Genomic DNA, 12,706 nt, shown 5'->3' on the forward strand with positions numbered 1-12,706 from the left:
CTGTGACGGACAAAAGCTGAATCTCTGGCAAAGTAGTTTGCTGTGGCTTTAAACTGTGTGTATTGTTTTTGTTTCTGTGTGTTTGGAGTAAAAGGTCTTGGCAGGCAGCTACGGAGCTGCTGCCAAGTTTCTTATCTGTGAAGTGGTGTCTGGAGAAGTCTTTAACCCTCGGCTGGCTGTTTGGGTGTGTGGGTCGGAATGGGGACAGAACACAATCATAGCAGAAGTAGTCATGCAACAACTCAAATCCATAGCTCTACCCACCATCCAGCCAAAATTCTGGACACACTACATCAATAAAACTTTCATTATTATCAAACTCTCCCAAATTGAAGAAATGTACCTACTCAATAACATAGTCCCTGGGATCAAATTCACATATGAAGAGGAAACAGACAACAGACTCCCATTCCTCAACATCAACATAAGGATACTAGACAACAGAGAAATGAAAACCCATGTCTACCACAAACCCACACACATGGAGCAGATCCTCAGTTTTGCAAGCAACCACCCCATCTCATACAAAAGAAGCTGTGTCCAGGCCCTCTTCAGAAGGGCCAGGACACACTGCAGCAACACAACACTAAGAAAAGTGGAAGATAAATGGCTGCTTGACATCTTTCTCTATAATGGCTATCCAAAAACTTCATATTCTGACACACAGCACCCAAACCACAACACACCACACAGTCAACCACCATGCCAACCTACCATACACAAAAGAGATGTCAGAAATGACAGCCAGAATTCTCCAACCTCTAGGAATAGCAATAGCCCACGAATCCACAGCCAGCTCCACCAGGAATAATTCAGAAGCAAAGGCAAGATACAGAAGGATGAAAGAAACAGTGTAATTTACAAAATCAGTTGTAACAATTGCAAACAATTCTACATGGCAAACATTGCATCAGTTAAAAACCAGGATCCATGACACTGGCTGGCAGTCAAACACTGTGGTCCCAAATCTTTAATCTCTACCTACTCTGACACCAAACAGCACCAGTTGGATTGGAGCAACACAAAAATCATCAGCCATGCTACCACCCACCATGCTCATGAGTTCATTGAAATTTGGCACTCCACAAGCAATTCCATCAACAGACACATTGACCTGCAACCAGCCTACAAACCCCTCAGAATCCAAAACAACCACACAACCAAGCAGAGGCAGCACAGATCCTAACCAACCCATGCAAGCCCCCCAACCAGCACTTTGCCTTCCAATGACCTTCACCTGATGTAACCACCCCATCACAAGACTCATCACAAGACTTTTACTGATGACTCACACCTGGCCCATCAGAAGATCTACTAAAAGACCCTCATTTGACACACCCACACCTGACCAACCACAAGACCTACTGAAACACAAAGCCCTTATAACATAAGAACACTGAAACTGATATCCCCTAAACTCTGCTGAAGATGGTTTCTAGCCTGGTAATGAAATGTTTGGAAACCAACCCACAAGCTCAGAGAACGAATCTTCTCCCTCATACTTTCCTAAGTCTTTGGCTCAAGTTAATATATTATTAATGCTCTAGCTAAAATTAGATATTCTGAAACATCTCCAAGTCTTGGGTTCTGCACTGCATTCCAGTCTGCATAGTTTGCTCCAGTCTAAGTTCTAAGAAAAACTAAATTGTAGTGATAGTTTTAATTGCTCACCATTATCTATAAATTTGATTACTACCAGTTGACTATTGTTACTCTTATGTTTCATCAACATTTGTCCTGTCTTTTCATTAGATGTCTTTTAGCTCTAGAACCATCACCTTAAAGATCTCTTACAAGTGGTTCATTTTGCATTAAATTCTGTTTTTTAAAAAAAAATAACTGGAAAAATGTTTATTCCTCTCTATTTTTTGCATTATATAGTGACACAATATTTTTGCATTATAAGTAAGAGTGTCTTGAAAAGAGTGTCTTTCCAGTGTCTTGAAAAGTGACTGTAGCACTTTTTGAGTTCCACTGAAAAAAATCAGCCCTAAGAAATGGCCCAAGTGTAACCTATTTCCCAGTTTAGAAGAAACAAGGTTACCTATATACTTGGTAGAACTGAAAAAAAGAATTCACTCTTAAGTACTTTTAATGATAAGGTTGAAGAGAAAAAAACTTAAACCCTTAAATTAGCACTGCTTATTTTCAGAATTTGAGTCAATCATAATTTTTCATTTCCCCCCCCCCCCCAACTACATGAGTAAACATTTTTCTTCTTTCATTTATTGGACAGACCCTACCTGTTTCTGTGTGTACTGAGAGTTGCCTTCCTGGTTATTTCAAGAAAAAGCAGGAGGAGAAGCCTTTTTGCTGCTATGATTGCCTTCCATGTCCCAAAGAGAAAATGTCAAGCCAGAAGGGTAAGAGACATTGTGAACCAAATTGACTTGTAATTCTGCAGGTCACCCCAGGCAGATCCATGAACATAAGATTGAGGACTAAATTATATTTTACCAATTAATAGATTTTGCCCTTTGCATAAAGAAAGATTCCCCAATCAATTGAAAGGAAGATTTCAGGCAGAGGTAAGGGTTTAAAACTGGCTGGCATGAACTGAAGAGTCTTCATGTGAGTTGGTTCCCTAAAAGAGCCAGCACATAACATTTGTAAGGTATATTAACTTATTTTTTGAATTATCTAAAACTTTTGAATATTATTCTTTATTTTTTTTAAAAAAATCTTTATAAAATCCCAAACAATTAATTGAGATGATAAAAAATGGTGATTCTTATTTAGTGACCACATGTAGTGGAACCACTGTCTAAAGCAGAAAGGGGTATAAAAAGGCATTCTAGCTTGGAGTCATTCTGTGGGAGCAAACAACAGAACCTAGGCTATTGAAGCCTTTATCTGCAGTCTCCCAAGGAAATGCAGTCATTCTGGCAAAATTCTTATAAATAAGTGACTAATCAATTAATTAAGGTCACAAAGCTGAACTACTTAACTTCTGGTTAGCACTTTTTAGGGAATTACTACACTGTAACAACTCGGAAAAGGGTAGCTTCTTCAGGCAATCTGTAATGACTTGCCTCAATTAGATCTCCCAAGAAAGTAGAACTCTTGAAATGGACATCATTCCAAAAGGAACTTTTATTGGAAGGTGTTGACAGCAGTAATAGAAGGATAGGATTCAAGCAGTAATAGAAGAAGGATTCAAGCAGTAATAGAGGATTTACCACATGAATCAATAGGTTAAAAGAGACAATGAAAACATCACCCCAACTGCCCATCCAGACAATTCAAACAGGCCAATCCACAGGTGTGAAAGTGTTCTGAGAACGAAACGATAAGGCACCGCTTCCAAGGTTGTTAGGTGTTCGCGCTTCTTCTCTGCATTTGGGATAAAGAGGCACATTCCATTCTCAGCCCATGAAAGAAACATCAAAGAGGAGAGAGCAAGGAACAAAGCAAAGGAAATACATTATAGAGGCCAAGAGCTCCCCCTCCCCCTCCCAGAAGATTGGCAGAACCCCAAAAGAACCAGAAACTCCAATGAACCCCAATGCTCATAGAAAGATGAGTTCTAACACAATCTCTGTTCAGTGATGGGGAGAGGGAGGAGAAAAAAAATGGATCAGGCACAAGATAATACATACTGACTTTAAATGGAAAACACATGTCTGAGAAAGAGATTCTGCAAAGTTTGTAAATGTGGGGTTTGGACAACAATGTTATTTTTTCATCACAGTTCTATTTGGGAACGGCCAATATCTGGGGCACTCACTATGTGAGGACTATAAAACATTCTGCTTCCCTTACATTGGGTTGTGGTCTTATTTTGTTAACAGTGTATCATTCTAACTTTCACACAATCTCTCCCACTTATTTCAGAAACCTTCAGAAACGTTTAATGTAAGAAAAATGGGGAACACCTTTCTTCTTTTTCCTTAGCAAACCTTGTATTAATGGTTGTGAGAATTTTACCTATTTAAAATTATTTTATTTTAAATATATAATATATATTATTTTAAGTAATATAATAACATAACATAACATAACATAACATAACATAACATAACATAACATAACATAACATAACATAACATAACATAACATAACATAACATAACATAACATAGTAATGTAATGTAATGTAATGTAATGTAATGTAATGTAATGTAATATAATTATTAAGTATAATGAACAATATTAAACAAAAATCATCAGATAGAAAAATAATCTGTTATTTATTTATATCTATATTATTTTTTAATAATGTCTTCTAGTGGATCTTGTTGAAGATAGATGTAGCAATAAAACTAAAATAACTAAAAAATATAGAGTCAAACAATGTGAAGCACAAGTAATAAATGAGAAACATGAAATGAAGTCATGAGTAAATAATATTCTCTCCCTTAGCAAAGAACATCCATGTTTTCTTATGTTCACTATATACCCAGTACAAGTCAAATGAATAATGTAAGGGTCAATCTTGTCTCCAGAGGAAAAATATGTATTACTAAGAATAGTATGATTATCAAATGTACATTCATTAATTCATTCATTTAAATTATAGACATGGATGACTGTTCCAAATGTCCAGAAAATCAATATCCAAATAAGAAACAAGATTCATGTCTTCCAAAGAAAATATCTTTTTTGTCCTATGAAGAACCAATGGGGATAAGTTTAGTCACTCTGGTATTTTTGTTTTCTCTCTGCACAATTTTGGTACTGGCAACATTTATAAAGTATCACCATACTCCCATTGTCAAGGCCAATAACCGAAATCTCAGCTACATACTACTCCTCTCCCTCCTCTTCTGCTTCCTTTGCTCAATGCAGTTTCTTGTTGCTCCTGGAAATGTGATATGCCTTCTTCGACAAATTAGTTTTGGCATTATCTTCTCAGTGGCTGTTTCTTCTGTGTTGGCAAAAACCATCACTGTGGTTCTGGCTTTCATGGCCACCAAGCCAGGATCCAGAGTGAGGAAATGGGTGGGAAGAAGACTGGCCACCTCCATTGTTCTTTCTTGTTCCCTGATTCAAGCAGGTATCTGTACAGTGTGGCTGGTCACATTTCCCCCTTTCCCTGATACTGACACCCATTCAGAAATTGAGGAAATCATACTACAATGCAATGAAGGTTCAGCCACCATGTTCTACTGTGTTCTGGGGTACATGGGCTTTCTGGCAACTGCCAGTTTCACAGTAGCTTTTTTCTCCAGGAAGCTCCCCAACAGTTTCAATGAGGCCAAATGTCTCACCTTCAGCATGCTGATCTTCTGCAGTGTGTGGCTTTCTTTTGTTCCGTCCTACCTGAGCACCAAAGGCAAATACATGGTGGCTGTGGAAGTTTTCTCCATTTTGACTTCTACTGCTGGATTGTTGGTCTGCATATATTTCCCCAAATGTTACATAATTATTGTTAGGCCAGATTTGAACAACAAAGAACAATTAATAAAGAGAAAATATTAATAATTCAAACAGTCCTATTTCTATTATTTCTCTCTTACAGTATCCAGTCTTTTAAGCCCCCAACTTTAAATATTATTGATATATTTATTTATTCATTTAGGTATTTATTATTTTATTTATTATTTTATTTATTACTTTGTTTATTTAATTTGTCCAAGTGTAATTAGTTACACGAAGAATTTGTCTCTAATGCAGTAGCCCTCAATATGTATGCAAAGCAACAGAATAATTATAATCATCATCATAATATATACTAATAGGGGGAGTAAAGAAGATAATAATAAGAAATAATAATACTACAGCCATACTACATGGATAAATACACATAGACATCACACAGACAGAGAATTAGATGTTCAGCAGATTGATGGCACAAGTGTATCCATGTCTAATTGTTTTGGCATGCAATGCCTTATTGTGCCATCCCAAGGGAAGGAGTTGAAACAGTTTATGTCCAGGATATTAAGAGTTTGTAGATATCTACTATCATTATTTTTAGTATCTTATTTTTTTAATTTCCACATTTTAAATCACTAACTTGGGGGTAGGAGGGCAGTGTTTTTTGGTATACAAACAAAGCTTAGTAATTGTTACATTAAAATTAAAAATCTGAAAAATGAGGAGGGCATAGATGTATATAAGGATGCAGCTCAGAGAAAAAAAATGATTTGATTCAAGTTGCTTAAAAACCCCAATATTGAATTCCAGAAATAAAATAGTCAATAATGGAAAAGCATTAAGTTCCTTTGACATGGATCTTAGATAGTTTGGGCTGAAGCTTAGGCCTGAGGTAAACAGTAAGAAACAGTCAAGATAAAGAAATATGTTTATAGCATAAACACAAAGATTTGTATATCCATCATTTCTCTTGTGTAGTATTCCTTCTTTGAAATTTCCATTATTTTCACCCTTGATATTTATACTCTATGGATTATTTTGTGACGTATGTATTGAAGAAGAAATCTTTGGAAGTATTCTATCTTAAAATAAATGTAGTAAATCTTCATCAATCATCACTATTCAGGTACTTTTGAAAAGAGTTATGATTTTATTTAAGAGATTCAATAATAAAAAATCATAATAAAAAATCAAAGCCTATATGTTCCCATTTGATGGGAACATCAAAATATATGACATAGTTTACATCATGGGATGATGAAAAAAGTCCGAGTGCTTGGTTGGCCAGCAGGTGACTGCTGAAGGGCCTGTTAGGCATGTGCTTAAGGGTCTTGACTCAGTTGCTCTTATATCTGCTGTAGGACATCCATGGGACTGTGAATGGTAGAAAACCTCTTTGAGAATATAATATGTGTGCATTGGGCTGGATCAGTGTGCAGAAAATTATGGCCACTTGTTAATTTAAAAATCTCAGTGATTTAAGGCTAAGAATTATGGCCCCACTCTTTATTTAGCTCCTCTTCACAATGCCAGAGCATCCCAGAGGAGCAGGATGCAGAGCAGGGCTAGACAGGATGCAATGGGCACTTCAGCAGTGGAACCCACAGGGTGGAGCCTAGTGCCCTCCTTTTAGGGGTGGCAGGGTGCTGCACCACCCCTGGAAAGATGTGCCTGGCAGAGAGGAGCGCTTCAATTGCTCCACACAGCAACCACTACATCCCCCGTCTCACTGCATCCAAAGCAGCTGCCCACCTCACCCAGAGTTACCGCATTAAATGGGAAGGCAGAGGCCCACCCCTCAGGATGATGATTTGCTATTGAGATCTACAGCAATTTGTCCTGTGCAGTCAATTTGCTGGGGACAAAAGTCTGCAAATTGTCCATGACCAGTGGTAGACAACCAGTGGTGGGGTAAAAATGTTGGCAGAAAGCCATCTGAAGATAAATGGCCATGGTCGGTCAGCTGTGTTGGTGGGGCCATAGTAAAGTGGGCACAGCCATGTGCCCACAGTTAATTGTCCTAGACTCTCTTTGTGGATCTGCCTCTTCCTGAAGTGTATCTGCCCATTGTACTAAGGGAAGGGGTGCATGCAATGTTCCAACTTTTCAATGTTGTCATCCAAAAGGCAGGACACTTTCTGGGTAGCAGCCACATCCTTTGAGATACCATTCCCCAGTCCTGGGCCTTCCAAAATGCCAGGTGATCTGGCTTTTCCCAAAGCCTTGGAATATTCTGGGACTGAAACCATGTTAAATTCTAAAGTTATGTTTGAATGTGTGTGGAAATGTGCTGGTTTTTTGTGATTATTTATGACAATAAATGTCCAGGGTGATTCTGCATAACATAACATGCATTGTTATACAATTCCATTACATACGTACATACATATGTACAGTACATCATGTTATGTGCTAGTTCATAGCTTCTTTATTGCATGCTAATTAATGTTTTTGAAATATTATATTATATTTGATATATTAAATCTTCAGGTTTCCATCTTTTGCTAAAATGTTAAAATAATGTCAGCAGTACTTGATTTCATGCCTTTGATCTTTGAAGGGTTACGATCATTATGACTCAATTTCTAGAATGTGAACACCACAGATACATAAGACTCATTTATAAGCAAATATAGGAACAATGAATCAAATCTGAATTTGTCTGGCTACATGTGTGCGCATGTGCATTTGTGCACACACACACACACACACACACACCTCTTTAAAAATGTCTTGGTTGTACTGGTTCTTAATGGAAGTGATGTGTCCATCATTGGGCTCCATGATCTCTTTGTGGCCTTTGATACTGTCAGTCAATATATCCTTCTGAATTGGCTGCAGGAGTTGGGAACTGGGATCAGAATTTATGGTGATTCTTGTTTTTCCTTCATGCTTGATTCTAGTTAGTGGTGGAGTGGATGGAGAAGTCATTCCCAAAGCTCCTTTATTTGTAGCACTACAGTTTGATACTCTCTCCTCCCTTGTTTATCATTCACATGGTTCCATTGGGTGAGTTTATTCATCAGTTTGAAATTTAGTATCATCAACCATAAATTTTATACCCTAATAACTTTTGAACCCCTATCCAGCCAAATGAGTGTCTTGAGGTCCTGGGGACTGTGTGGGCCTGGGGACTGTACGGGCCTTTCTGGGGAGGAATCAGTGGTGGGATTCAGCTGGTTTACACCACTTTGGCAGAACCGGTAGCTACTTTTTTGTTGCCCAGGCCCAGAATGGACTTCTGGAAGTGGCATCCACACAGAGAACCAGCTGTTTACATATTTGAATCCCACCACTGTGAGAACCAACTCTGACTCAAGGCTAGTGAGGCTCTAACTCATGGCTGAAAACATTGGTTCCTTCGCCCCACCAGAACTGAAGGCTTTTCATCCATACACTTGGATGAGGCACTTCATATTCATGAATGATGTACAAATTGGGGGTCTTCTTGGACCCACAACTCCTGTTCAAATAGGTGGTGATAGCTGAGGTCAAGGATGGAGCTTTGCCCCTTCCATCTGATGTGCCAATTGCATCCTTTCTGAAATTGAGAGAGATGGCTACTCATACCCTTAAAGTGTTGTGGTATTTGGAAGCTGTCCTGAGATATGTAAGAAGTCTGGCATTTAAATAAAATAACATCAACTACTGCTACTAATCTATGAGGTCACCATCAGCAAATAAAAAATGGAATTGCTAATGCTGTGTTCAGAATTGAGAAGTATATCCTTAGTTCCACAGAGAAATGGAAATGTAAAGGTTGCACTTTTCTTCTCCCTCCTTTATAATTATCAAAAAGATTATTATTAACTTTACTGCTTCTCAAAGCTCTGATCAGCAACTTATGTTTACTTGGAAGAATGAGCAGTAAGAGCTGATGAGTGATTTATATCCTTCATGTGTTTTGAAAATTTTAGGAGAAAGAAAGCTCATTTTCAGAATGACATGTCCAAAATGATTCGGAACAGAATGGGAATGATGAAGAATAGAGATGGATTCATTTAAGCTTATCTATTCTTGGAGACTTGTAAGCATCACATGAAAATAACAGAAACCTTGTCAACTGGGTCATGATGATATTGATTTTTCTCCTATTATTGCCACATATAGCTTGCAAGGCTCAACCAATGACATGCAGAATCCGACACCCTATCCCAATTGTTCACAAATATGTCCAAGCAGGTGACCTCATTATTGGATGTGTTACTTCATTCGTCTTCATAAGTAGAGATGTAGAAAGTTTTGAGGAAGTTCCCAAGAATTCTGTTGTTGGTGAACCACTGTAAGACATTATTAATATTTTCTTTATTGATATTATTATAGGCCTAGTTTATAAACCTATTTTGTGAGTCATATGTAATTCCAATATTGCACATATAAATTTCAAAATCTAAACAAAATAATACTTTTCAATTCATACATGTTTTCAATGTACTTTCTAAAGGAAATCTATAGTAAGTTTCTGTAATCCTTAAATAAAGAGAGTAGAGAATCAAAATAATTATTCAGTCCTTCATGATTAACAGATTCTACACACTTCTGGAGATTATAGCATCATCTTCTAAAACTGACTCTTAAAGAAAGAAAAGTTATATTTGACCATAGGAATAATACTATACAGTCAGAGATGTAGCATATTTTACTTCAATAAATAAAACACTTAATAAATAAATCTGCCTGTTTGAATATGTATTGAAGGTTGTTGGAGTGGGGAGAGGATAAATAGATGTCCTTAGGCTAATTTAATTAGTCTTATTCTGGTTTGGCACTTTTTTTTTTTTTTAGAAATTATGATTTCACTATTATATGAAGTTCTTACAGTTAAAGTTAGAAAAGTATTGCATCAAACCCACATTTTGCTACTATTATTTTTAGGATACAAAAATCTTTGGATTTTGCTTAAAATTAAACTGGTTTTGGGAATAATCCAGGATTTTTCAATGGCCTATTAAGATAGTATAAACAGCTACAAAATATGTACTACTCAATAAACATAACTAAACTAACTATTTTGTTAGTTCTAAAATAGGACTTACAAAGATAAAGGAACCCAAAATCAAAATCCATGCCATTTCTTTACCATCTTTTCAATTAAAATGAAGTCTTATATAATCAAAGAAAAAGGGATTGCATTCCACAGCTTAATGTTTAATCAAGTTTAACCTCCATTTTACATGCAGGACAAATGCTTTGCTCAGTATCATATGAATAAAATTGTTTAACAAAAGTTTAACAAATTCATGAAAAGCTAGTAATGATTTCACTGAAAACTGAACGGTAACTAATTTATCAGTTAGCATTATTCTTACAGAGTTTAGTTTGATTGCCCTTTTTAGATACAGAATTTCATTTGATATAGCATCTAATTCCCATTGCAGAATTCTGATCAAGTATTATCAGCATATTTTGACCATGATATTTGCTGTGAATAAGATCAATGAAGACCTTCAGCTCTTACCTAACATCACCTTAGGCTTCATAATCTATGATAGTTATGGTGGAAAGTACACATATCATGCTACAATGGAACTTTTTTCTAGTCAGAGCCGATTCATTCCCAACTACAAGTGTGGCATCTTGAGCAAACTTGTATCTGTCATTGGGACTCTTGATCCTTCAATTTCTTTTGATATGGAAGATATTTTGGGCATTTTCAAAGTTCCACAGGTAAGATGCATTAATGATAAGTTGTCTTTGCTTTGTATTTTCAGATAGGGGGAATTATAAGTTATTAAGATATATTTAATTTCATATACATTTCTGTAAAAAGTATATTACAGAAAATGAATTGATTAAAACATAAAGCAATGTGAATTCATTTTCAGAATTTGATATAATGATAGGTCAGTTTTAACAATTAACCACCAGTAATGTTAAACATTCCCTATTGGGCATGAGTTTTTAATTTCTGCAGTTTTTCCATGCAAGGTGATATTGTGATGAGCAATATATAATATAATGTTTCCATTTATTTATTTACATTTTATTTGTTTATTAGATTTATATGCTGTCTTCCATTCAGGTTTTTAAGATGTCATACCCAGTGCTTTCACTTCCTATTTTTCTTTCCAACTACCAAATGAGGTAGGTTGGGCTGTGAGACAAATTGAGGGGTCCAAGGTTAAACATTGAGCCCCTTTGACTGAATGTGGATTTCAGTTGGGTTATCCCATTCCTCATGCATCTCTTAATCATTGTAGTACTTCAAAGCAAGACTCATCATGGTAGAATTTTCAGAATAGTATATGTGGAAATAAATTTGTTGTAGTATATGAATGAGGAAAGGATCCATTCCAGAAACGTATTCAAGACTCAAATGTTGGAAAACAATATATCTTGGAAATATTAATCCGTATGTTAGAGCTATACTAGATCACTGTTTAAGAAATATCACTGCAACAGATTTAAAAAGGCTCAAAAATAGGATAGCAAAAAGCTTTTATAATTTTTTTTCAAATGCTTCTACTCATCATTCCCTTTCCCCCAATATTTCAGTTTTAAGCTGACAGGAGACAGCCATTTTGGTGTAATGATTAGGGCACCATGCTAAAAATCAGGAAAACATGACTTCTAATAGTAATTTAGGCAAAAAGTCAGCTGGGTGACCAGTCATTCTCTCTCAGTTCTAGGAAGGAATCATTTGCAAGTGCTTCTAAAATCTTCCCACTAAAACTCTAGGGATTAGTCCAACATGGTTAGTCCAAAGATGGTTCCGTCCCAGGCGACTGATGGACCCTACTAGGTTCCTGACGGAGCTTGGGCCATATCCGGAGGATCTAGTTCATGGCTCGGCGGAAAATCAGGCGGCAGCTTGGGAAATGACCGCTGCCGCAGCACTAGACCAAGTCGTGCCTTTGCGGCCTCTGACCCGGCATAGATCTCGACTGGCTCCTTGGTTTACCGAGGAGCTGAGAGAGATGAAACGCTGGAAAAGACGCCTAGAGAGCAGCTGGAGGGCCAGCCGAACCGAATCCGACCGAACACAGGTAAGGACACGTGTTAGATCCTACCTAGTGGCGATGAGGGTGGTTAGAACTAATTATTATTCCACTCTCATCGCGTCATCAGATAACCGCCCGGCCGCCCTCTTCAGGGTGACCTGCTCTCTCCTTCAATTGAGGGGAGGCGGGGACCCCCTGGAGGGGAGGGCCGAGGATTTTGCACAGTATCTGCATGACAAAGTCGCTCAGATCCGGGAAGGCTTGGACTCCGACTGGTTGGCCCAGGGGGAGGAGACGGGACCAGGTCTTGAGACGGTTGTATGGGAGGAGTTTGACTCTGTTGCTCCCGAGGACGTGGACAGGGTCTTGGGGAGGCTGAATGCAACCACATGTTTATTAGATCCGTGTCCCTCCTGGCTGGTACTGGCAGCTCGGGAGGGTACACGA

The 12,706-nt window shown here is 37.5% G+C and overlaps 1 protein-coding gene across 1 annotated transcript in view; it reads left to right on the forward strand.

Moving 5' to 3' along the window:
• Window positions 1-8,657: 8,657 nt before the first annotated feature.
• The window catches only part of LOC114922661 (vomeronasal type-2 receptor 26-like), a 22,653-nt gene continuing 18,604 nt past the window's right edge, over window positions 8,658-12,706 (forward strand). Inside the window, exons 1-3 of the mRNA XM_029284408.1 lie at window positions 8,658-8,796; window positions 9,429-9,600; window positions 10,697-10,985. Of these exons, the coding sequence (XP_029140241.1) occupies window positions 8,658-8,796; window positions 9,429-9,600; window positions 10,697-10,985 (600 nt within the window). The remainder of the gene's footprint in view (window positions 8,797-9,428; window positions 9,601-10,696; window positions 10,986-12,706) is intronic.

This window comes from Protobothrops mucrosquamatus, unplaced genomic scaffold (assembly GCF_001527695.2).
Source record: "Protobothrops mucrosquamatus isolate PMUCROS unplaced genomic scaffold, P.Mucros_1.0 scaffold572, whole genome shotgun sequence".
NCBI lineage: Eukaryota > Metazoa > Chordata > Lepidosauria > Squamata > Viperidae > Protobothrops > Protobothrops mucrosquamatus.